The 27,399-nt window shown below is 40.1% G+C and overlaps 1 protein-coding gene across 11 annotated transcripts in view; it reads right to left on the bottom strand.

Annotated features, from left to right (window-relative positions):
- Window positions 1-5,855: 5,855 nt before the first annotated feature.
- Window positions 5,856-27,399, bottom strand: part of sox6 (SRY-box transcription factor 6) — a 135,620-nt gene continuing 114,076 nt past the window's right edge. For 10 of the 11 annotated variants that reach the window (XM_039795288.1, XM_039795295.1, XM_039795285.1 and 7 more), the window contains 4 exons: window positions 20,235-20,340; window positions 13,262-13,435; window positions 11,997-12,213; window positions 10,883-11,189 (listed from right to left, as the gene is read on the bottom strand). In XM_039795288.1, coding sequence (XP_039651222.1) covers window positions 10,883-11,189; window positions 11,997-12,213; window positions 13,262-13,435; window positions 20,235-20,340 — 804 coding nt within the window. Of the gene's footprint in view, window positions 11,190-11,996; window positions 12,214-13,261; window positions 13,436-20,234; window positions 20,341-27,399 lie in introns of all 11 variants that reach the window. The other variant, XM_039795290.1, reaches the window with a different exon arrangement.

Below are 27,399 nucleotides of genomic sequence, written 5' to 3'. Positions count from 1 at the left end.
ATTTGGCGAACGGCTCCAAATTTTCTCTATCTCAAAATGCCAGATTGATCTGCGAGTGGAAAACTGGAAATCGCGAGATCAGGACAGTCTCACGAGGCTATGTTGGCTCAGCAAGGGTCTCAACATAGAAGGACATTTGCTGCAATGAAATGCAACATCGCAGAGCAATGCTGTGCATTTTCCAGTCAAATATATCAGTCCCTCCAGGATTTTGCAGCCCTTTTTTTTAGATTGTTGCCTGATTTTGCGGGAGCTTTTGTAAAAAATTGCGATAAAAGTTGCTATGTCTTTTGTATTTTTGTTGCAATGAAGTTGCGAGAGACAGCGATTTTTTTATTTTTTGGTATAGTTCTTTAAAAATAAAAAGAAACTTGTTTCGGGGAGAATAAAACTATTCTGGGCTGAGTTTTCCTAGTAACCTTACCAAAAAGGCTCCGGATGCTGCAAATGTTGGTATAATATGAAAGTGGCTGGTGGATTTAAGACAAAAAATACCGCAGAGAGCAGACAGAATTGAAACAGCAGCACATTTCAGCGACTTTAGAGTGAAACTTTACAGCGTATGTTGATGTTAAAATGTGTACAGGTTGGAAGGACGGTCTGAAATGTTTTGCACGGTTTTTCGCTGTATGTTTTGTTGGTTGATGTGAGAGGTCCGAGGCACACAAGTCTCGTCTTCATATCAGAAACAAGGAAATGAATTTGGCGACGTGCGTGTGTTACGTCAACCTGTTCTCACTCCCATTTGGTCAGTGGCTCTCAGAGTCACATTATACTGACACAAGTCTGGCACGAGGGACTGCTGGGATTGGTTGAAGTCGTGGGAAACTCCGGTTGTTGGTCAAATTTGCGGAAAAGTTGCGGTGATTGGTCAAAATTGCGAGTTGTAATAAATTCACGGTGATTGGTTGAATTCGTGTGAATTGTTGCGATCGTGAGATCGCGAAATCCTGGAGGGACTGATATATGTAAATGCATATTGTTATTTACTGTTTACCTCATAATTGTTGAGATGATGATGAAATGTTTTTTTTGCTGTGATACCTGATACTTGCTGAGATAAATTAGCCTGCTACAGCTTTCCTGTTGGAAACTGACAGAGGCACAGAGCCATCAGCTCACTGTCCGACACCTGCACACTGGCTAGCAGTGTCACAGTCACAGTCGTTGCTCAATTCCTCCACGCTTGCCTCGGTGCCCCTTCTGATGTAGAGATGGATGCAGAGATGGTTTTTCTTGTCCACATTATCGGGGTCGTAGCTGATAGTCATCTTCACCTTAGTCTTGTATTGCCAGACCTTCCTACACAGCGCTGCAGAGGAGGGTCTGGCGAGTCCACACAGCATTCCGGGATGGGAAAAAAATGTGCTCTGGTTATCGGCATTTATTTAAACCAATCACAATCGTCTTGGGCGGTGCTAAGCGCCGAACGGAGCCACGGTGCTGCTGCAAAATAGCCTCGGGAAGTTGTTTTAGTCGTGCAACAGAAAACTCAGATTGGACAGATGGTCTAGCTAGCTGTCTGGATTTACCCTGCAGAGATCTGAGGAGCAGTTAACCATAGTCCTCATAAATCGACCGGAGTTTAAAATTACAGCACAATGAAAACGGAAGGAAATCACCTCACCAGTCTCCTGTTGACTCTGCTAGCCTGGCTGGTCAAAGTTTTCAAATGTAAACATCAGAGTAAACCCAGAGGAAAAGATGTCCATGACGTTCCACTTCAGGGATTGCTCCATGGCCGCCGGAAATTCTGCCGGATGTCACTCTTTTCGGCCGGATATCCGTTGGGAGCGTGCCTATGTTCCCACATTTCTAAGATTTGTTTTTTAAAATTAGGCCCTATGTTCCCACAGTTCCCACATTTACTAAGATGTTTTTCCCCAAAATTTTTTTATAAATTTGTATCAGATTTTATCCCCTTTCTCCCAATTTGGTAGCCAGTTACACCCAACCTATTATCCAGTAGCAATGGACTACAGCTGGAATGTAACCCTAACATAGGGCCTAATTTTCAGAAGAATCTTAGAAATGTGGGAACATAGGGCTGACCCCATTTCCTTATCCTAATGAGCTCCTCGTAGTCATGAGATGGACACATAGATGGCATTGCTAGCTTATACTCCTCCTTTTCACCTTTTCCTCAGTGTTTACTTTGATGTTTACATTTGAAAACTTGACCGGCCAGCTGGCTAGCTAGCCCAGGCTAGCAGAGTCAGCAGGAGGTTAGCAGAGTTGGCAGGAGAGTGTTTTCCCGATCCTGATGAGCGACTCATAGCCAAATGCCATCACAGTCCAACGTCAACCACATAAAGCACAACTAATATTTGTAAAATAGACAATTCAGCGTAAGTTTTGTGGAGCTGTCGACGCCTTTTAGAATCTATCAACAGAGAGACAATCACATGCACATAATTCTGTTTATACTACATTGGATGTCTGCATACACAGATGTGCTCACAAATGTTTGTTGGCATATATGGTCTACGCCAGAGGTGCCCACATTCTTTTATATGAAGGGCCAAAAATAAAGGGCAAAAATAAATGATATTAGGAGAAAATGTATTATATTTTATGAAAAATGAACATTCTAAATCTAAAATAAAATTTCAAAAATAACACTGGGCCTCATTCACCAAACGTTCTTAGGAACAAATGTGTTCTTAAACCCCACTTACGCAGTTTTCACAAAGATTCTGACATTCACCAATGTTTTCTTATTTGGGATTTGTTCTTAAGTAAGAACAGAATCTACACACACTCAAGAGCACTCTTACGCACAATTTAGAGCTGACGTGTTTGCGCAAAACAAGTAGCTATATCGTTCGTCCGTTCTAATTTAAAATTTGACATTTCTCTCCATTTTGTAACTAACTATTTTCATTATTTTACAGATAATTATACGTTTTGTTTGTTTTAAAAAATACACACTACTGCTCATTTGTAAAGCACTTTGAATTGCCATTGTGTATGAATTGTACTAGACCTATATAAATAAACTTCCCTTGCTTTGCCTTCAATTCACATCAATTATGTTAACGGAGAACCCTGCCATCCAATAATAAGTGATTGATCACCATATTTATACTCCAAGAGTATCTTCTATGTTTTGAAATAATTTTTTTTGCCTCACATCAAACCATTTCTTTTCTACTTCATCGGTTCTGCGCCCTTCTCCGGATACAGCGTTCACTGCATGAGTAACTGCATTCCATGCATCGGTTTTATTTGCTGCTTAGTATGCACTGCGGATGCTACTAAATATGATGTCTTGTTTTTCGTTAACTTCTTGCAGCAGTACCACCACTTCAGAATTACTAAAGTTTTTCTTTCATTTGGTGTCGAGGCCTCCACCGTCTTTGCCACGTCTTTTGGACATTTCCACATTGTGTGCACACGACAGGGCCCTGCCATCTTATGCACTTTTATGGGAATTAAAGCAACACTATGTAACTTTTATCTGCAGCTGTAGTTCCAGTGAGACAAACTGTAGGGACCGAAGCGGGAAAAGTTACATAGTGTTGCTATAACAGGGCTTTTACCTATGCTAAATAGGAGCAACGGGCACGAGCTTTCAATTTACAAAGACATTGGGATTCTTCATTCTAAGAACATACTGCGAACAATTTGAATCAGACGTAGACTTTTCTTAGGGACTTTCTTAAGAACATATTTAAGAGAAAACTTAGGAAGATATTGGTGATTGAGGCCCACTGCTCTTTAATCTGCATATATCTCCCATATTACAGACCTTTTACAGTCATTTATCACTTGCAATATCAGTGGGAAACATGAAGCCTGTCTTTGTTTTTCAAAAGTCCTTCAACATTAGGGCTCAAGCTGATTTACAAAATGTTCTTTTATCAGTGTGTCACTGCCTCCATCGCTTCATCTTGACTGGCTGACTCAAACCAGTGACGTAAGATACACGCAGGCACGTGAAGGGGAGCGAGAGAGAGAAAGAATACTGTAATTCTTCGTAGATAAAACTTACGTACGTAATTTAATAGGGAAACATGTACAACAAGTATGTATGTTTCGTAGTCATTACTGTTAGGATTTTACAGCACTTTCAAAATAAGAGGAGAATAAGCATGAGCATGTCAAATGCCATGCTGGGCCAAAACAAAGGGAGCATGGGCTAAATGTGGCCCCCGGACCCCAAATTGGGCGGTCATGAATTTTAAACACATTCTCATGAATGGGTCCGTATGATATCGTACAAAAATGTATGCACACCAAAACGTATGATATCCTACGAATTTAGGAGACCTCTGGCTAATCACGTGACGCCGGCTGGCTCCATGACGCCGAGCAGCAGTTGCTAGTTACAGAGCTTTGTGACGCTGGCTGCAGACCTCCATTGTATCAGCAGTAGTTGGTGGTTCAGTTTCCCGAAAATAGGTGACTTTGAGCCGGGTACAAAGCACCGCGAGCTGTCGGTCGTTTTGGTGGACATTACGGTTAAATGTAGTCCACAAAATATGATCGTTTTGCTGTGACGAAAGTTAAGATTAGGCACCAAAATGACCAGTTAAGATTTGTAAAAAGATTGTGTTTTCGATTAAATCACTCCTAAGGAACACACATTTCCTGGATGAAAGACTTAATTTTCCCTGGGAAGCGAACTCCACTCTCTGGGTCGAAAGTCCTGAGTGTTAACGCCCACCCCGACCTCCCTACACTGCCAGCTGCGTTCTTATACAGTGGCCTTCAATGTAGTGAATACAGCAACAACAACAAAAACGCGGAATGCTTACGAATTACAGTGCTTAACTTTTCGAAGCTTTATGAACGAATGGTTCATTAGAACAGGATGGAATTTTGCACTACATGTGGACAGATGACAAATTTCAATACCCTCATAATCATGCAAATTGACTAAGTTTTTTATATGCCAGCACTATGACTAATATGGAAATGAAGTTAAAAATATATGAAGAACCCCTTTATGTCATGTTCTAGCAGGTACAAATATGTACTTTTGCTGATATGTCAGACTACCATAAATTACCAGATGACTTTATCTGCACAAAAGGGACAACATTTTGCATTCAGGCTACAAGCTTTGTGTTTGATCAAATTATACGTTTTAGTGTATGATCTGATTGTAAGAAGTAACTAATAGTACAGAAATAAAACACTGATGTTAAAGTAAAATATTCACGATACACATGCCTCTTTCAGTGTGCTGTAAAGTGTAAAACATCAGCCTTTGGAAACATGGCATAAAAAGTATCACGCAGGTGGTCTACATCATGCCGTGATGACATCATAAACAGGTGAAAGGGAATTCATAAAAGAAGCAGCTTTCTATTCAGAATGTATTTACATTCATGTGTGTAAAGTCCTCCAGCAACATTTAAATGATGATATAATATATGATGTTATGTTATGGCACAATATAGGAAACCCTATAAAAGCTTTTTTATCTTTAGGTTTAAATAGGTATATTCATAACCTTAACATTATTTTCTTTTCTAAATTAACATACAATACATAATTGAATGTTCAATTTAACCTTTTGTTTGCTTATAGACAATTATAGATATTTATATAAATAACTAACCTTTAAATGTATTAATAACTTACTGTAATATAAGTATGATCTAAAGTTTTTCATAATGTAATAGTACTAATAATCATTTATTTACACTAAGTTTAAAGGAAACAGTAATACTGAGCAATAGGCTTTTAGCTCCCATGTATGTGATGGCTAAACATATCGAAATGGACTGAAGTAAGCAGACATGATTTGAGTTATACTTTCCTACCCTTCTGTTTTGTTACTTCAGAAAAACACTTAAGAGGAAATGACACGATGAATGCCTTCACAATGAAAATAATTACTTGAATCTTAAAACAAAATGTCTCTTTAATTTTTAAGTGTCAACAGCAGTACAAAAGATGGAGTGATGGGAGAAATTTTCTGTAACACAATTTCTGTCTCTTACAGAAAAGGAGGAAGTTCTTGAGGTAAATGAGCTTAAACAGGCAGTTATTCATCCCACTGTTGCATTGTTACAATGGACTGAGACATACAGAAAATGGTGTTACATTATAATATGCCTGAATCGATCCTGTGGGGGTAATTTAATCATGTACAGTATACACATTTCTGTGGTGCCTAGATGCACCTAAATGTGTCACTCATTGGTTTGTTTTTACTTGATATAGTGTATTAATACTACCAAAGCCGAGGAGACTGTTCTCCACACACACCACTGTAAAATTATTCACCTTAAGTTTACCTCACGTCAATACTGCACATGGAAACCAAAGACTTGCTGGTGTACACTTTGAAGCCAAGCAAAACAAACATTTAAAAAAAAAAAAAAATTAACATTTTCTTTTTTTCTTTTTTTCTTTTTTTAGTATTAATACCCCTAGCAAATAATACATTTTTTTGTACTGTATAAAGAAGAATGTGAACACAAATGTGATGGCAACATTTTTTTTTTTAAGTTGAATTAAAAACTTTACATTGGACTGTACAAGATATTATGATAAACTATTTACATATTCAGACATAAACCTTTTTTAAAGCAGCAACAGACACTATGTATTTCATGTTCTCTAATAACACCCAAACAATACTTGCCATGGGCCTAGGTACCTGCCAGAAGAAAAAAAAAAAAAAAAAAAAAAAGATTTCTACGCAGAAAATTGTTTCAGGCTGCCAGCAATTTCAAAACAACGGCTCCAGTGATAGAAGAGCCACACACAGTGTTGCTTGAGAGACAACTCTAAAAAGCAAAGTACCAAAGACAACTATAGATGTTGCCCCGAACAACAAATTGTACACTTCTGAACAGCAGCTAGCATGTCAGTCCAGCATGTCAGTGAATTGTGCTGATTAAATTAACACGGAGAACATTCCCACCATATACATCACAACGTTCAGACAGAAAAATAAAAATAAATCAAATTACAGTAAGTAATGTTGAAACAGCATACAAGCTTTTGTCTTCAGTTTTTCGTTCAAACCATTGCAGATGGATTAGGAGAAAACAATGAGGGCTACATTTGCAGATGGCTGGATAGTCATGAACATGTTCATTAAAAATCAGCAACATACAAAAAGATGACAAGGAGAGAATTAACTAAGAAGAATGCACAATGTCTGTGCATTTTGCCACATTAAAACAAATAAATATTTGCACGCTCCCACCTCTTTAAAAAAAACAAACATTTAAAATCATCACTTGTGTTTGAAACAATCTTTCAAAAAGAAAACACCTTTGTTTATTATGGTAATGTGAATGCAAGCCAAATGCATGCAGATTTTTGCCGCATAGAAAGAGTGCTGTAATAACACAAAACACAAGTGAGGACATACAGCATACCACTAAGATTGGAAACAAATTGAGTAATTCTTTTACATCAAGTGCTTGTTGTTTTAATGAGTACCTTACTAGTAATGACTCCTTTATTTTAACAAGTCCAATGAGTATAGCTTTTATTTTGATTGGTTCTTTGAATAGTCCAGAGAAGACTATCAAAATATAAGCAAGTGAGGTGCTTCTCTCTGTCTCAGGTCCAATGCTGCTCTCTTCCAATAAGCAGAAAGAAATCAGCATCTGCATGAGGTACAGTGACTTGTCAGGTTTTAAAAACATGAAACCACATACAAAAATAAAATAGAACAGCCAAATACATAACTTATACTTCACTAATGAACAAAAATATATTTCCTATGTTATATTTACAATAAAATCTAAATGAGATGGTGAATTAACTGAAAACCATTTTTAGCTCCCAATTCCTTAAACCGGTTTTGTTTTTTTTGATTTCTCTGATTGTCCATGTTGTTGTTGTTTTACTGACAATTTTAGAGCCAGCAGTGGCTAATAATAAATAAAATATGTTGATACTCTACAAATACAATATACAATGCACTGAAGTCTGGTGTTAGACGGCTAACTGAGCCTGCTGTTGAATTTTCTGCTCACTTTCTTGTGCTGAGTCTCTCCCCTTAGGCAGCCCTGAAGCTTAAACAAAGTGTTCATTCAACACATCGAGTCTTTGCATAAATAAACAAAATAAGTAGACAAAAAAATGACTCAAATCTGGCAACTGTGAGAGCAAACCCACTTGAGTCCAACTGGTGAATTTTGTTCATTCATGGTGTTTTTTTTTTTTCTTAAACAGCTTCACATTAATCAGAATTGATAAAAATACAATTTATATCCAGTGCTTATAACACTTATAATACATCGTCTCCTTGTGAGTTCTTGTCATTTTTTTCTTTCTTCCTTTTTTGTCTTTTTTTTTGTTGCTATATAAGCACAGTCAAGTTTCAGTTCCGTGAAGAGTCCTTTTTAACAACCAGCCAAACTAAAGCAGTGTGGCATGGCCATGAAAATATTTACAATCACATACAAATCAATCTAACCACCAGCAAACAGGAGCAAAACAGCTTCAAAATACCAAACAGGTCGACTTGGAGGGAAATCCACATGGGTTTGTTTGCAGAAGAGCATCCTTAAAATGTTTTGTACCGCAAAATGAGAACAATGTAGAAAATATGTGATGGAGAAAGAAAATTAAACAGGAATTATGAATGGGGTGGTTTAAAAACCTACAATACTTAATATAAATGCTTCCCAAAGTAGAAGCAACACAGGCCAGCACTGATATTGACAATAAGAGTACAGAAGATATGAGTGCGTAACAGATATATATAGAGCCATCTGTACCAATTAGAGCTAGGAGAAAAATGCAGTGACCAGCAGTGGGATCTTGAACAGTTAAGGCCAGTGACCAGCCATCCAGCTCTGTCTGAAATTAACAGGTTCAAGGGCAAGGGCAAGGGAGGGGAATAGCTAGACTCATGCATTAATAATGCTGTATTTCAGATGATACCCAGTCGTCAGTCATTTTAATAATCCCCCACAGCTTGATGTACTTGTTCCATCTGCTCGCCAGTGCCTGGTGATTGGGCCAGGGTGGGAGCCCTGTTGAGGCCTTACTACCAGCACTTTGATGGAGAGCACAATGAGGGACACACACCCCATTTTTATTGTTTCCCATCCCTCCCTGGTGTTTTCTCCTTCTCTGAGCCAGATGGCGCCCCCTGGGTGCTGAGGTTGCCACGGGCAGGGGTCAGAGCAGGGCATGGCAGGGAGGGGAGCCACTTAGACCTTCTGCCCTGTAAAGAGGATCTGAATCTCAACATCAAGGCCTTGCTTTATCTAGCTGCAGTCTCCAGAAGGTCACCACTTGTCAGCTTTTTAGCTGACATTAGGACTTTGTGCCCCTTGTGTTTGAGTCATTGCATGTTTTCCTGTTTTAAATGCAAGCGTTAAGTGCATTGCAAAAGCTGATAAGAGTATTTAAAAATAACAACATACGGCTCAAGTGTGACAGAACAAGATTTGTATAAGTGCACTAATGCAAAAATCGGTGTTTTAAGTTACCCCAGTCATGCATGTATGAGGAGGTAATTTAAGAAACAAACATGATTTTAGCCTCTCTCTCAGTTTATAAATGTCCTCCTAAACTGTCACTCCTCTTAAGACTACGGCAGTAATCAACTCATTGCATCAACCCGATGGCCGTGCTCTGCTTTAAGACTTCTTAGTGTCAATTTAAGATTTACAATGTCTAAAAAGAATTAAGATTGGAAAAGAAAAAAAAAATGAAGTTCTAAGACGTAAGACTTTAAACTTGCCATCCAAATAGGGCTAAAGCGTTTAACAGAACGTACTGTAGCTACACATTGTACAACATCAATTTGAGATTGTAATGCCCCCAAAGCTGCCTTTCACTGCTGTTCCAATCCCAGATTGGAGGCCTTTGGCCCTTTAGCATTCTGGCCTGATTACAATCACTCTGATTAAGAACTTGGTGATTCAGACTGGGTTGCAGAGCTGAAAATGAGTTAAGGACGCCACTGTGCTCTGTGTGGACTGGGATGAGGACGTGTAAGGGCTGGCCCCATTTATTGATGATCACTGCATTGGGCTCCCTGGAGAACAGCTAGCATCACAAGCTACCACCCACAGATGCTGCATACTGTAACCTCCTGCAGAGCCTGCTGCCTCCAAGTTCCTGAGTTTCATTTGTTTATTCTGTAAATTAAAGAAAGACTGGATAATGAAGCTGTATTAAGAGATCAAGAGATTGTCCAAGACTCATGAAGCCTCTCCCAAATGACTTTACAGATTTTAGAAACAACTTGAAATGTTTGGCACTTCTGCATTAAATTATGCAGTTTGTGTAATAACAATAACAAAACACTAATAATAATAATAATAATAATAATAATAATAATAATAATAATAATAATGTGTAGTTTCCCTCTGTAATAAGTTGGAATCACTCCATATGAATTTTGAGATATTTTGTACTGGTAATAATTCATTATTGATTAAAAACATTCACAAGCTGTTGGCTGGCACACTATACCTGAGTGAGAATATTATCCCCATCTTGAACAGTTATGCAATATATCAAAATCATCCAATTGAAGAGGAAAACAAAGTAAATGACTGTAAGAATTATAGGTTCATATCAAATGCTCAATTTCAAGTTCCGTCTTTTGTTCTAGGCAATGACCTATATGTGTAATGTCCATGATCACAATGAATAAAATAAACATTGAGATAAAAAAAAAAAGAAAAATCTAAATTACCACAACCAAACTGCTTCACACACTTGAATAAACACTTAAGACCAAATAGCTTTTGATTCTGATGAAGCCAAATCTGCATGCAGGCTACCAAATTATACTTCTTCTTTTTTTTTTTTCTTTTTTTTTAACCTTTGTGGTGTAGTTTTGTTTTCTTTTGCTCTTTCGCTCCCTCAGATCATACCAGCCCTCTGGGCATCCTCCTGTATGAATGTTGTGTCTCCATTGGCATCTTCCATTAAAGAGGTCTCAGTTGGCGCTGACTGGCTCTTGTGCGTCATTTTCACTACTATAGTCTGATTTGGGCTCATCCTCAAAATCCTCGTACATGTCCATCTCATCCTCGCCATTGACCGGCACACTGTTGTTTGCCATGGTGTTGGGCTCTAGCTTCATGTTGTAGGTGCTCTGAATGACAGGAATGGATGGCTCGGGGCTCGCTGAGGCACTCGAGCACTCTGATGTCATCTGAGGTGAGGGTGTGGTGGTCGCCATGGTGATGGCCCCAGGATAGACCATACTGGCGCTGGTGGTGATGGGAATTTGTGGTGGCTGTCTGGATGTAGCAGAAAGAACAAATTAAGTCATCACACTTTTCTCTTATGACTTACTTTTAATACATTTTCGGTCTTCAAAAACGATAAAAGAACAGATGGAAAGAATGCCCAAAGTTGCTGAAAGAGTGATTTCTGCTTAGGATTGTCTCAGAAACTATATATTTTTTTTTTTTTTTTACAGCAATTAAACTGAGATGGTTGGATTAGGGGTTTCCCACAGCAGTCCGCTTTAAGCCAGCAGCTCTGTGAAAATGATTTGGGAAAAGAGAGGTTCTCCTGACAGCTCCCGTCTTGAGCTGTTCAGAAACACTACCCGGTTTAATGGTGACATAAAACCAATACGTGGTTAGCGCTGCTCTTGTCTGCTGTTGCGCTGGATGATTGATACTGCAGCCGCTGAAGCTTATGACTGACATGGGAACACCTGGAGAAGGGTTCTCCTGCTAACCACACACAGTAAATTAAAGTGTTAAGCTTCAGACTGCTGCCCTCCAGGCTTCTGTAAGTCTATACTTAAAGCGTATATCCTGTAATAATGTCTGCACTTCATGCTCCATTGGCAGACTGCTATTGTCTAAAATTATTAAATCACTGCTATTGAAACACACTATTTTAAAGTGCATGTCAGGCCCTTGTCTTAAAACCAATACAGTAGAGGTTAACTCAATACTCATTTTTGGAAATGGTGCTTACATTGTATGAGAAGAAGCTCTAAGGAGGCAAAGAGCTACAGTCCAGTTGGTATGTTTTCAGATTGTCTGTGTGTTGGTGTGGTTAGTTTGAGGGATTTGTGATTGCGCACCTACCCCACAGTGAAGAACTGCCTCATCTCTTGTCGCCGTGAGCGCATCATCTGCTTGTACTCTCCAATGCGGAGTTTTTTTCCGTCGATAATGCAGGTTCTCTTAGGCCGTGGCTTGTACTTGTAGTTTGGGTACTTCTCTAGGTGTTGCTTACTCAGACGGGCCTGCTCCTCATAGTATGGCTGCTTGTCCTGGTTAGTCATGGACTTCCACCGAGAACCTAGAGAAGGAGATTCAGATTTCAGTATTTAAACACAAGCAGGGAGGGAAAAAAGCAGTCCTAATAACTGATAGTCATTAAAGAGTAATCTAATTAGGATTTTATCTTAAAATGATCATTTATGTTACCATATAGAGTCTGAGACTATTTCACCACATTGGTTTCAAAACTTACTTTAACATTGAACTGTACTTATTAAGGGTTGACATTTGTTTTAGCAAAATCATGATTTATTATTGGTTCCACACCAACCGCTTGATTGCCCTGCACATGAACATTATCTGAGACGAGAGACATGCTTCGATGTCAAACAGTAAGGAACAACGAGCTGGTGTAGTAAATACTGCAGCTCTGTGAAGTGTCCTACTAGGTACTGGATGACAGCACTTTTAACAGCTCTGATGTATGGACTCCAATGCTGAGGGGACAAGACCCATTTAGCCTCTGTCATTTTTCATGACAAACACTTATGGTAGTGATGGGCTATAAATCCATCTGTATGCTCTGGTGACCTGATGAGACAACACACCCTCCTCCTTTAGATGCCAGCTACTTTGTCAAATCAACTATACTTAGAGCAATACCCCCATATCCAAATGTATAAAACACTTGGTAAGTCTGGAAGGTGTTTCAAGGAATTCAGATGGATTAACGCAATCACAGAAAGTTAAGTTCTCCACCTCTACAGTGTGTCATTAAAGAACATCGGTTTTTAACCATTAGCTGTTAACACTGTAAATGTATTACTATTGTCAACAGACACAAAGTGTGTCTGTTGAGCCGTAGGGTGAGAGGTACAGAGGCAGGAATGGAAGATGCTAAATGGATAATAAAGAAAGCTGTTGGGTACATGGCAACAAATTTTATTTGCCAGTGACATAAGTGCAATTACCAGTGATAGCAATTTATTTAACAGGGATATAAAAGCACTGCAGCATTGAAAATATAATTTTACCGGTGGCTTTACAATAGCAGTTAGGCGATCTTAGGAGAGTGGTACATTTAAATATTTGCTGGAGTGACTTGTATTTGATTTAAAGGGTCTTACCCAAAATCTTGCTTATGTTAGAGTTGTGCATATCGGGGAAGGCCTGGAGGATCTTGCGCCGCTCATCCTTGGCCCACACCATGAATGCATTCATTGGCCTTTTAATGTGGGGCTCGTTGTTGTTCCTTCCTCGGGCTTCCCTGAAGACTCGCGCCTCGGTAGATCCAGCGCCTCCTGTTGGCCAACAATAATAAGGTTGAGGTTTATCTGCAGAGCCATTTACTTTCCTGGACCGTGGCATAGCCAGAGCTGAGACGAGAAGAGAAAGCGACTCACGACATTGATTAAATGACGAGCCACGTTCAAACTCTCCTTCATCTACTGTCATCATCATGAACATTGTTTCAGATGAGTGCTGGGCCACAGACCCTTGTAGAGGGGGAAGGCTTTCTATTGAGTGGAATACCTGACTTGACAGGCTTATATTTTATGTGCTATAAAAGTGAATACAATGTCAGTTTAAGGGGGAGCTACGCTCTTTAACTTACACTCAGGTCTATCCAAAACCAAAAGAGGAAGACCTTGGACTTCAATGGCAGTTAAATATTGGGTCTGCAAGTGTTCACACTCTACTCAGCCACATACATTTCAATTTGACATTAATAGTGTCCATAAAAAGTGCAAGAACACCAACATAAATAACAAATATGGGACTTGAGGCAGTCTCTAAAAAAAGTAAATTTTAACGCATATGCACAAATTACTTCAGGCATCCCATTCCTCTGCTTTACTCTTTCTCTCTGTTTTCCTTCCTTCTTGCTCTTTTTCTCTCCCCATTTGCGATGAGAGACGAGTGCCGATTCTGCAAAAGTGCCGTTTCTCAATCAGGGCATTCACAATCAGCATAAGAGAGTTTCTCTCAGTATTAAACTGTACATCAGGCTGATAATGATTTCTGTTTGCATGCGCATTTGCTTCCTTTTATATGTAAGATGTGAAAGAATTAAATAAAAGCAGTATGAATATTTAAACAAACAAAAACATGTTGATAAACAAGGCTTGAAAAATAAGACAAAAAAAGCCTTCCATATGCTACGATACATCTTTAATGATCTCAAATCTGGAAAAGAAAGCTTGGGATGACTCATGCATATTTCATCATCCACATGTGAAGCCTTCTCATTAGACCATTCCACTCGCAGCCTTGGCACGCGTTACCTGGGGTTTGATTTCTATTATTATTTCAGTTGATAAACAAAATCAAACTCTTAATGAGTAATGGAAGACTGTGCAGACATTAATTCCAAATCCACAGAAACCTCGCTTTGCTCTAATCACTGAAGATGCTGCTGCACCATTTTCAGCCTCAAGAGTCTCTGACTTTGGAAAAGCGTGTCTTCTTTTCAAAAGTATTATAGGATACAAGTAGTGAGAAGGCAATATATGTAGACACACAAACACAGACAGATGCTGTACTGAAGGAGCACACAACCATCTCCAGTATAATAGAGATGGAGGTGTGGTGGAAGAAAATGTTCGAGGTCCCGCTGCCCACTAGGAAATTGTCATGAAGTTCTGGCCAATAGAAGATAAGAGTCAAAATCATATAATTCATGTTTCCATGTTTCTGTCTTCAGCAAATATAAATTACAAAAATGAGGAAAACAAGTATATATTAAATATATAGATATATTTAAATTGTGGGGGCAAAAAGAAAACCACCTCTTGATTATATTGTAATATCTCTAAAATAGTGTTCAGAAATCTAAATATTTATAACGATTTAAAATATATATTTTAAAAAGTCCTATAAACTTAATATTAAAAAAAATGACAAGTACCACTTTTTTCAACTAATGGTGAATTATATATTATGACTAGAGACTATTTTTCCTTCTTTGTCAGGATGCCTATAGAGAAAGCCTAAATCTGCAAAATCCTTGCCTTTCCTTAGTCTTCTACTAAGACTCTAATAATACAGAGCCTTCTAATACATTCATCTAACACACACCTTACACATATACACGATGCACAAAAATACTACAAACTAAGAATGTTTAAAAATGTGTTTTGTGTCACTCTCATGAACACTTTTTCAAACTCTGCGAGTACCATCTCTGTTTGCGTTTGCCTCCTAGAATGCTATAGGCCCTAAAGCCATCATGAATTCAGAAATAATACACTACCTTTGCTGCCACCGAACCCTACAGTACGTTAATTTCATTTAGCATGCACTCACTGTACAGGATGAATTGATTTCACTTTGTTTGGTTTTGACAACCATGTTTATTGTGCAATGAAATGTGGTGTGGCGGAGGGCTGACAGTATCCATCAACGCGGGGCAATCTGCTGACTGCCGGGGCCAGATGAAGGTATTCATTAGCTCAGGAGCGCAGCGCTCACTCAGACACGACAGCCAGTGTCTGCGCCCCGGGATCGCTTGCTGTAATTTACGATGCCTCCCGTGCCATTACTCTATCACTGACACTGATTCAGCAATTTATATACTGGTGTGCATGCATACAGGCAGAGGTGAGCTTCTTACGGGGAGGGGGACAAAACAACCGCCTGCCATCAGCTAGTGCCACATCCATAGTTAGCCAGGAAACCAGCCACGTGACTTGGTTCATTGGAGGGAAACCAGATGAGGCATGGTTTTTTGCTCACATGATGGCACATAGAAAAGTGCCTGTCTGATGCTACAGAAAGCCATTGAAATGAACAACAGCAGTGTTACATCATCTTCACCCGTACTGAGGCAGGTGGTGTGGTCCTGGATTTGTAAAGAACAAGGTAATAAAGGTATCAAGTTGACTTAGACTTAAGGCTGCCAATGCGAAAAACATCCAGTTTGACCCTTGACCTGACATAATATTAAAAGTCGCCTCTGTAATCTCTCTCCGATTACAGTACGGACATTAGAGTACAGAGCTGTGAGTGGGGCTTTCTATAAAAGACCATGCAAGGCTTCATGGATAGATAGATTTGACCCCTTATTCAGCCCCCGTAATACATATGACTTAATCAGAGGCATCCTGCGCATTAGCAGCCTGTCTCAGCAAATCCCTAGAAGATGCAATTTACTGTAGGATTGATTGTCTTTTCATTGAAAATCATGACACTGCTCAGACATTTTGCAAATGAGCATTAACTATTTTTTTTTCCAGGAGGTGCAGGACATTTAGGAATCAGTTACTTAGGTGTGCGATTGTGTAAATAAACACAGATGTTTAGCAGTGACAGGGGCAGTCCCCCTGGGTGGTGGCTGGGGAGGGAGCGAAACAGAGGGAGTGCTGCTTAATAGAATTTATTGTGATTCATGAGGGCCGCAGCTCAAGTGTGACAGAGCGATATGAGAATCCGCTTTTAATTTGTCTCTCCTGGAAACACTGCAGATGAGCAGCATGAATTACAGTGAGAAAGAATTATTGTGTGTGTTTGTGTGTGTGTGGGGTGGGGGGGCAGAAAAGAGAGAATGTAGTGAGGCCCAAAAGCCTATCACACCTGTGAGCTGCAGGCTCAGACTCGACCATGTACCAAGCCAGAGGGTAGCACTGCCCGAGCCGTCCCCTCTCCTCCCCCTTTTCTCCTCCTTACTGATCTTTGTTCTGCGGGCAGACACATAATGTCACCCAGGAATCCGCTCAGGAGGATGAGCCTCAGTGAGCAGGCAACAATCACGAAAACCTGCCAAGCCCTCCCTGTTGGGATCAAATCTAACACCTCTGACTGAAGGCATTTACTACTGACAATAGAGCCTCTCCCTCAGAGCAGGATCAGGTGAGATTAATGTGTATGGACTGACAGGAGACAGCGCTCAGTGCCCCTGTTCTAGCCTGAGCTCATAGCATGCTAATTAAACCATTACAAATTACAAGTGCTATAAACCCTATTATAACACGTCAATCCTTTTTTTCCCCTCTAGTTCGGATGGTTTGAGTCTTCTGGAGCACTTTGAGTTTTTGTGTGTGTGTGTGTGTGTGTGTGCGTGTGCACATGGAAACTTGGGAACAAACAGCCAACCTGTTTCAACATGCAGACTATCAGGCTTTTACTTTTGTCTACTCTATCCCCTCTCATATGCATTTAGCCTAAGTGGAGTCTAATCTTTCACAACAGCCCAGCTTTGCACACAGAAGGAGATTCTCACACACACACACACACACACACACACACACACACACACACACACACACACACACACACACACACACACACACACACACACACACACACACACAGAAAAAAACCTGTCCTATTGGGGGTAAATTTGAATTTGCCAACTTCAAAACAGAACTTTCTTATTGATTGCTATTCAGCTATTGTTGTTGTCACTTGATAAATCATTATGTCTGAGCCTCTTCATCTAAGCTTTTCTTCGAGGAAAACTCCTCGGCAATAAAAGCCAGAGCTGGATTCCCACGGCCTCGCAGTGGAAGAAAAACAACAACAAAAACCTCTTCAAACAATCAACTCGTATAAAACTTCATAACAGCTTCGAGCTACCGATGTAAAGAAACCCATCAATGTAACAACAATGCAACACTGCTGTTCTTCTCATCGTATTCCATGTGGACACTGATAGAGACACTGCTTGGCTAAAGCCCCATCTTTTCTCACTCTATGGTTGATATTATCAGACTGGGCGTTAATTCTGTTTCCTGCCTCCACACATCTCTCAACAACCTCTTTGTTCTCTGCGGACTCTCAGTGATGGGGGCGGTTTAGACAAACACAAAACCTCAGCTACACAGCAACTCCATACTACCATATGTGAATGAACAAAGGGCCTGGCTGGGCTAAGGCCTTTGTGGTATTTAGTAATGTTTTCTTCAGAGCTTAAAAATACCTAATGAATTTGCGGTGGGTTCATGCGTGTGGTTCGTGGCTTTGTAAAATGAAGGAAATCCTATCTATTTCCATTTGTTTGCCACTTTTTTCCAAGTCGTTAGGACTTTGGTTGCTGCATGCTTGGCAAATATTAGCTTAAGCAACCTAAAGCTTTCTGTGAACTGCTGTGATGACAGAAGTCCGCTGTACACTGGGTCTACTCAATGTGGCCGCTCTGTTCTGGAGGGAAAGCTGCTACACACCAAGGGGCTTTCACACCCTATGTAAGGCCTGGGAGGTACATCCAGTAATTTTCCTTTTCAGGAAACACCAAAGTGTATGCAGTGTATTCTGGACTACTGAAACTCTAAATGAAATCCCCACCTTCTGAATGTTCCCAAAAAAATAATTACATTTCTGATTAATGAATTTCAAAAGTATTCAGTAAGCATTGATTTGGCAATTTGCAGATGACATCCAGATCTGGGTCTGGGTTAAAGCAGTCCTCAGTTCAGTTGAAAAGTAAACATTTTTAGACATTGGTGACCATTGTTTCAGAAGAATTCAAATGAATGATTAATTTTTTTAATACAGTACTTTAAAAGCACTTTAAACAACTGCAATATATAAGCATGACCTTTAAAAAAAAAAAAAAAAAAACTTCAAAAGAAATTCAGCCCCGGTTTAACCCTGACATCTGCATGACCTTTGACATGTAAATCATCAAATGAGAGCTTTCTAGGTTATTAAATAGAGCACAAATAAGCTGCAATTAGATGGATACTGTATGTTTCTATATATCAAGGTAACTATGCCAGGGAGCCAAGCCTCGATTGGTTCAGGGAGCAGAAAATCCTCACAAGGATTTCAAAAGTAAACATGTTCTCAGAAGAGTAAACACTTTGTGGTTCACATCATAAAACCCTGCTTCACATCATTCAACCGTATGTGTTTTCCTGTTGGTGAAGCTGAAAGAGACAGATATCTTTGTGGTGAAAGAGAAGAAATGCTAACTGTGTGTTTTGAGTTATGTGTGCTGCCCTGGCTCCCAGCCATTTCCCCCTGGGAAGAGGACCTCTCCTCTCCTCTAACCTCTGCCTGTTCCTAATCCATAGCCCGATGGGAACACTGATGTGAGGAGACTGGTGCGAGCCTTTTCCTCGGCCCTGTGCAGGACTTAAAAAGACACAACTGCCCTGGTGTACGCTCTGTTTCAGTCCTGCGTCCACAGTAGCCACAGAGAGAAGGTTCCCACTGGGAGAATTAGCACTGGAAGCACGTCTGTCCGAGGAGTCAGACGGGTGGGATGGGATCTACTGCTGTGGCTCACATGGGAAACATGTCAATGAATCCTCTAAATGCACCTCTTTCTCATCGTCACGACTGGGTGTGATGTGAAACTGGACATAATTTGCTTTGGAGTTGTTAAACATTATTCTGGGGAGTAATTCTTTTTTTAATATATAGTATGTGAACCTAACTATTTTTTTCTAAAACTGATGGGAATGTGTCTAAGATGCTATTTAAAGATGTAGGACGGGTTACATTGTCCTGAGAAATATCTATCCTTCTGCCTTGAGACTCTTTGAGGCATCAAAGATGAGTCAGAACCATTTTCCTCTTTGCTCTGGCTCTGAAGTGCCATGGAAACTGCCACAAATATTTATGCCGGACAAACATTGGTGCACTGAGGTACTCGGTTACTCCTGTCTAGGAGCCAGCGCCACAAAGGGAGATGACGCTTTATCACACTGGTGCAACCCAAATTTACACCCCTGTGCCCAGGACCTCAAACAAGCACAACAGCAACAGGAGCCGAGCTTGGAAAAAAGCCAGCTTTGTCCTTAGGCACCCTTGTCCTCTGCTCACCTACCTGTGAAAACCTCGGAGCCACGGCTCATTTCAAACGGCATTCACCCCAACCCCCACATCTCCCTCACACATACGCACGTTTCTGCACACACCCATACGCTCTACCATCTAAAACTGAGACATGTTGAGTAGCAGGCTTTTATCAGCCATCTAAATTCCTTTTTAGCATAGGTCTAGAGAGTCCACTCAACATCATTAAGTCTTTAGCACAGAATTCACAGGAACTTTAAGTGAATTTGTGTGGATTATGAGGAAACATAAAATGTGCAAGCCGTCAATTACAATTATGTGCGATAAAAAAAAAAAACACACACACAAATATTGCCTTACCATCAAGATCCTCTGGCCTGGTAAGGTCAATAACTCTGTGGCCGATCTTTCCTTCCTCACCCAGCTTGCCAAGGTGGTGCCCGATGCTCTCAAAATGCGCCCTCTCCTACAAGGAAACACAAACACGTCAGGTACACGAACAAGCACATATACACATTTGTACAGTGATGAATTGTAAAGGAAAAAAATATATAAAAAAATCAGGAATCTGAAAATTTGAAAAGAAAGAAAAGTGTCTTTGGTAAATGGAGGTTCTTTTGAAGAGCTGCTCTTTTGACATGAGCTTGATGTAGCTTTTCCCTCTCTCATCTCTCTATTCAGTAGCTGCTATAATGGATGACAGGAGGCAGAGAGACAGTGAGGGCCAGGGGTGCTGTAAATAGATTTACAGAAGGATACTTTGTGATCCGAAGCACACAATGGGGCCGTGGCCCTCTTTGCAGTGTTCAGATTTTCCTCTGTAATCTTCTCCTTACATCCTCCCTTCCAGTCTACAGTGCCCAGAGCTCAGCGCCCATCATTTATTCAGAGTTCATGCTTTAGAGAACACACCGTGTTTTCCCGTTTGTCATGTCGCTTTGTGTTCAGATTAAACTTGGCATCATGTTGTACTTGACGCACAATGAAACCCTGTCATTCAGCGCTCCGTGACAATATTAAATGTCATGTCCGTGTGCATTTACAGAATAAAATAACAGCTTTCGGGGGGCCTCTGAATAGTTGCTGCACATTACACTTAATGTATTATGCAAGGGGAGAGTGCCGACTGCTGCTGGCTCCATTGTTGAATGACCTACTTCCTCAGTGAATACACAGGGCATTAGCAAAGGGCTGTCTTCCTCTCTAAAGACTCAACTAGGAGATGGACACTTTGACTCTGCATGATACAAATAATCTCTCCCCCCCTAGGTTTCGCCTGGACGACACTAAAAGCAGGCATGTTGCCACCATTCAGGAAAAAAAGCATTTGTTTTACTCCCAGGGTAAGCGTTAAATCTCTGCCAGAGATGTACTGTCTGCACTGACCTCTGCCTCCTCCTTTTCTAAACATGCCTATCACATGCAGTCTGAACAGATACTCAGGTAGAGTCCCCACACAATACTAACAGCTCCCCTGCCACACACAACGACACCAACACACACATTAATCTTTTAGACACTTCTTTGTAATGCATTGCACCATTTTGTTGTTTGTTTTCACTTTTCGCCTATTGGGACATTTTTTCCCTCCGCATTAGTGCTAAAAAAAATAAGCAGACCTACCTATTGAATGTGAAATATTATTTATTTCTGGCTGCATTAGTCTTTTCCTGACAAATGAAAATTGTGTGGGCAACAACAGCGATCAGTAATTACTGCACATTATTTTTTTAAAGATTATTACGAAATCTGTCAATTTTCTTCTCTTGTATAACCTTTTTTTTCTTGATGGTTAGAAAAGATGACAAGATGAAGGATGAAGCTAGTTCAAGTCCATTTAAGGCCTTTCACAGTATTTAGATTTTTCCTCATGCTTTTATTTATTTAAGAACTATTCCTCAAAAGAAAGGACTGCGAGAGAGACAGAAAGAGCACTGCAATTTACCATTATACTTCAAGAAGCTGTCATTATTTATGGCCAGCTGAGTGATTCTGATACACAATTAACCACTACCTGCTTATAGCCTGTGATTAGAGCCCGTCTATCTGACGGCCCTTTGCTTACTTAAGTGTTTTCTAATTATGACATATATGGTGGTCCCTGCTGGGCAAGAGGACGCTTTGTAAAGAAAAGAGGAAGTTTGGTGCCTCGCTGGGTGTCACAATCTGCTTAAAGCAACACATGCACGCGGAGCTGTATTCATCACCCAGCTGCATTATTGCTCTTAATGAAAGAAGCTAGCAGCCCGATGACAAAGTGACTGATGTGCGATTAGCTGGATGGGCATGGTGCTGCTTCAGATGCTACTTGGACAGTCAGCTAGGAAGACATAGCGTTCATTGGTACTGTATGCCTGTAATAAAGTAGTCATCTCGTCCCTCTTCTGCGCTTCGTTGGTCCCTCCTGATCAATCAAGTCCTTTTATAAACTCATGATCATTAAGCATCATGTTGGGCTTTGAAGAAGAGAGAACAGGGCCCATCCATCAATGAATTTCATTAATAACTAGCTCAGTGTTGAACTTCCTCTCCACCGCACAAAGTCATATGATTAGTGAACATCAGCACATCAGACAGCTGGGAATGAGACTCAATGAGGCTCTTGTTGGAGGTTTCTATGAGGTAGATTTAACATGAAAAGAATCATGTTTTTTTGGTTATATAGAAAACATGTACATTTACTTACGAGCCAGCATTTTACATACTTGATATAAAGGGGTAGTTACAGTAAGTATTCCTCCCTTCCTTGTGTTACATATGCTAATTAATATCAGAATATCTGTGGAATATGGTACCACAAATTTTCATAAAATTTTATATACTCAGCTTAAGATACTTATTGGTTATAAGTTTGTTAATTTATATCTGCAAATTAGAATTATAGTTGAAATTATGGCCATAAATTCTGCATGGCAAAAGGGGTTTTGTTTTAAGGCTTGGAAATATTCAGTGAACTAATGCGTCTTTATTGCCCACGCATCAAGTACTGTAATAAATTAATGGCACTTTTATTATTTTATAGTGTCATTAAATTTTTACTGATCACTCTGACACAGAGAAGTAGCTAAGGACATGCAGTATCTAGGGAAGCTGGTCATCCTGCCAGTGAAAGGGAGAGAGTATGTGACGGATATAAAAAGGTGTTCAGTACAAGGGAACGATAAAAGACTTGGAACACAAAAAATACAGGAAAGTCATGCTGCTGTGAAGAGGTAAAGATAAAGAGACCGGAAACAAAAGATGTAACAGTATGCATTATTCCCCTCCCATTCTGACCAAGACCGCTGGCAAGCAAGCGGCCCCTCCCTCAAATGACTTCAGCATGCAGCTCTCCACCCCACAACTAAAATTATAGCAATGCACTGTGAGCTGTAGTGGAAAACTGCCACCCACAATAATCTCATCTGCCCTGCCTGTGCAGTGTTTTGTCTTTAAAGTTTGGTAACAGATGCATTTTGTTGTACAGTTGTATATGGCTGCCCAGTGAAGTCATGGGCTAGTCCAGTGAAGTCATGAGTCACTGAGGAAGAGAGAGATAAGTAGAAATAGGATAGATAGCAGAGTCTTCGTAACTTTTTGGGCGAGGGAACCCAAAAGAGCCCTTGTCAATTCTGTAAAGAGAGCTTTAATCTGGCCGGCCACAGAACATGTGCCGGAGGCCTGCTGCTCTGCCCACAGGGTGTATTCTGGGCAGAGGCGGGTGGCGGACGGCCCTGTGCATTGTGCCTACTCCTGCCCTATATTTAGGCAACACATTGCCAATCCTGACACTCCTTCACTCTCTCCTTTGTAAATAGCTCCAGGCTATAGGCAAAGCCATATGGCCTGGGATTGTTCAAATAGAGATGAAAGAAAATAAGAGTAAGGTAGACTGTGGTGCAGATCAGCAGGGTTGTTTTTTTGCTCAGTTTGTTGGGTCGGCTTTAGTAACAAAACTACGTCTTAATATGGCTGTTTTTGAAGTTTTCATTTAACATAAGAATTTATTTTTTTCTTAGTCCTATATGTTGTTAATATCTTGATGAATATAGACAAACCAGGCTTTGGGCTAGGTCCAAAACATGCTTTAGTTCATTTTATTATATCATTAAATACTTAATTATTTGTTATCATTTGAAGTAATTATCCAATTGTGTTTTTATTTATTTGATTTGATTTTGAAAACAGTGATCCGACTCCACGTTGAAAAAAGGAATAAGGTCAACAAGACGATACCAGCACCGATTAAGTTGCCATGTTGGCTCACCAAAACATTTTGACATCAGAGTGATCATTTAAATAGCAAGGCAGCTTGCAGGCATGACACATTTTAAGCATTGCCAACTTAAAGTCATATAATAGTCTGGTTATTTTGTGGCTGTGTATATATGTACTGTATGTACAGTAAATTACATGTTTAACCCTTTCTGTGACGTCTGACAGCAGTAACACCTTTACTCCAAGATCTCTAAACTATTGGTAAAAATCTCATCCACGTTTCCTTCATGGTGGAAAGTATGTAATTGCATATGTTTGAAATTTTCATCATTGGAACCTTTAACAGCTGCAGGACCCCTTAACAGCCACTTATGTGTGATAATGTGCTGAACTGGCTCTGGTTATATCACACACCTGGTATGTGGCAAGTTGAAGGCAGTGGCTCTCTGACCACAATACAGGGCTTTGTGTATCAAGTGTCAGTCATCACTGTGGTCTGTGGCCCTCTGAGTCTTCTCTCTGAGGGTCTCAGACTAAACCCCTCAACAATCTGTCCCAGCCCTGATGGAGACAAAGACTGCACTTTAACATGGCTACAGCTCCTCACAGCTCAGCGCCTCATCTGTTTTGTATTTTTATTGTAACCAGTTGCAATGTTATTTATAAGTCTGCAGCTTTCCAGTAGTTTTTGCTAGTTTTGAACCATTTAAATGTTAAGTACATCCAGCCATGCGGTAAACCCACAGTTCCTTTCATGCAGGCTGTTGCTCTCTTTTTACCCTGAGCTCTCCCTTTGCTAAGGCTAATGCAGGCAGCAGCAGAATCAACAGTAGCAGCCACAAAAGGCTGGCATCTGTACCATAGTAGCCGTCCTCAAAAATCACACAGAGCAGAGATGGCCGGGCTATTCCAGTCCCATTTGTGCTGCCAGGGGCATCACCTCATTTGTTTGAAACAGAGGGAGGAAAGGCCTTTAATTAAATTAAGGAGCTTAAACTATGTAAAAAAATTTAATAAAAAAAAAAAGCGAGGTAACCTTACTCTGGGCTTTTTGCCAATTCAATTTTTATTGTTTGTTTCTAATAAAAAGATCTGCTATCATTATTCAAGGAGTTATTTTTTGTTGGAGGGAAAACAAGTCAAACTCACAAAATATGACCTTTCAGTACCAATTTGAAATGTGCATTTAGTCTTGAAACAATTGGATTTCTTTTACATGTCGGTGTGTCTACTTTGGGACACTTTGTAATAATCTTTACCACATTTTACATATTTTGTTGGATGCAAAACCGCAATTTTGTGTCCTCTTCAATTAGAATCAGATGTGCTGAAAAGGTAATTTTCCTAGTGTGTAATATATAACCATCTCAGCGCTGCGATACATTTCTGACACAGTGTTCAGTTCTTATGTTTTTCTCCACACTACTGAGATCATTTGTGTTGACATCATGTACTTTTACGGGTTTCCAATCCTCAATGATCCAGAACTGTTCACTGGGTCCTCCAGGGAATGTTAAGTTGGGCTGAAATCTCCTGCCTTATCAAACCCTCCAGGTTGCAAACAGCAGGACATTAGAAACTGCAGCATTACCAAAACCCTTTTCACATATGAACAAAACCTCAAGACTTGTTGGACACTGGAGCCATTATGTTTCTACTGCAACAAAACCATAGACTATAAATGGTCCTTTCTGGCCTATTCTTTTCCCTGTCCTTTGTTGTATGTGCCTTGTGGTGAGTGCGGTATCACAGGTCTTAGCATTGGGGCCAACAGCATTTCGGAGCAACTGTGCAGGCCAGAAATTCACCATGTAAAATGACAACTGTAGAAAATAATGGAGCCACCACTGCCAAATGACCGTACCAAGATGCAGTCTTGATGTCTTTCTGGGGAAGAGATGAGACAGAGCTAAAGACCTGACCTGGGATAGGAGCCCGCAGACACACACACAGGCACATATTATCCAGAGTCATACATTATTTTTATTCTTTTGGCACACATGAACAACTGGACAAAGTATTAATGTAAGCAATCTTCACAATAGCACTTGCTGGCTACAGCCAGTGTCTGGGAGCTGAGCATAATCTAATTTGGATGGGCAAACCCTTGTATGCCAAGGATTTACATTGCAGCCAAAATGCCTTGGTTTGCAATTTCCAAGACAGCAGTCGAAAAGGAGCAGAAAATTGCTTCCAGGGCTGCAGACCAGACAAGATTATATTCAAAGTCTTTGTGAGAGCTTTGCCTGAATAGAGCCCTGGCATCTCTCTCACACACACACACACACACACACACACACACACACACACACACACACACACACACACACAGGAGGGACCAGTATAACCACTATAACCAATAGGTTAGGAGTCTGGATTTTGTGGAGCACCAGTGTAAGCTCCGTTTGAATATTTACGGGCTGAGCTTTGGGACATGGGAAATAGACAATTGTAGTCATCAATACTGAGGAGAGGAGGTGTTGAGGGGCATAAAAGGGCAATTCAATAGGTTAATACACTGGCCTTTCACCTTTTGATTCCAGTTAGGGACATGTCAGCAGAGGAATATATTTTATCTCACACAACCTCCAGGGCATCAAATATGCAACGTCTATCGGAACTAAAGTAGGAGAAACTGATGCATCAATAGGAATTTGTCATACCTGAATATACAGAAATCAACGACAAGGCATGCACAATGGCCCAGGGCCAATAAACTGCAGATTTTGGCCGGATGACTTGTCAGTCAGTGGCCAAAAAATGTGATTAGTTATATCTTCTTCTCTGCTTGGTCTATGGTGTCCTTTTTCTAAATATTAAGCAGAAATACAGTTTTTTCTTTTGTCACAGATGCAACAGCTTGCTGAGTTTGACAATGTAATTAGCACTCTACTGTTTCACTGCGATTACTGAAAATGAGCCATTAAGGTGCTCGTTTACAAGGCAATTTACAGTTTACAGACAAGTATACTATTCATGTCTGCAACAAGGTCTAGCAGCACCTATTACGCGTTTTGGCAAAGATGCTAATTGGCTACACCTGACCAGTTCTGTATTGACAAGATAGATGAAGCAATAGATGTGTGAGTTATTTGAATGTTATGACTGGTTACAGTTAAACTTGTATTACATATAAGAGATGATATGCTGTTTTAACACATCAAGGATAACAAGGCCAAGGTAGGCCTACATTTCACAATTAATTTTGTTAATTTTCAAAACTATGCTTTTAGATTCAGAACAATTCATTTGAATACATTCTTCACTTTTTCTTTTTACGTCCGAGCCAATAAATATTTATCCACAGAAAGTACTACGCCCTGATCTA

This window comes from Perca fluviatilis, chromosome 3 (genome assembly GCF_010015445.1).
Source record: "Perca fluviatilis chromosome 3, GENO_Pfluv_1.0, whole genome shotgun sequence".
Taxonomy (NCBI): domain Eukaryota; kingdom Metazoa; phylum Chordata; class Actinopteri; order Perciformes; family Percidae; genus Perca; species Perca fluviatilis.
The sequence above is the reverse complement of the archived record's forward strand: the minus strand, read 5'-3'. Positions and strand labels throughout refer to the sequence as shown.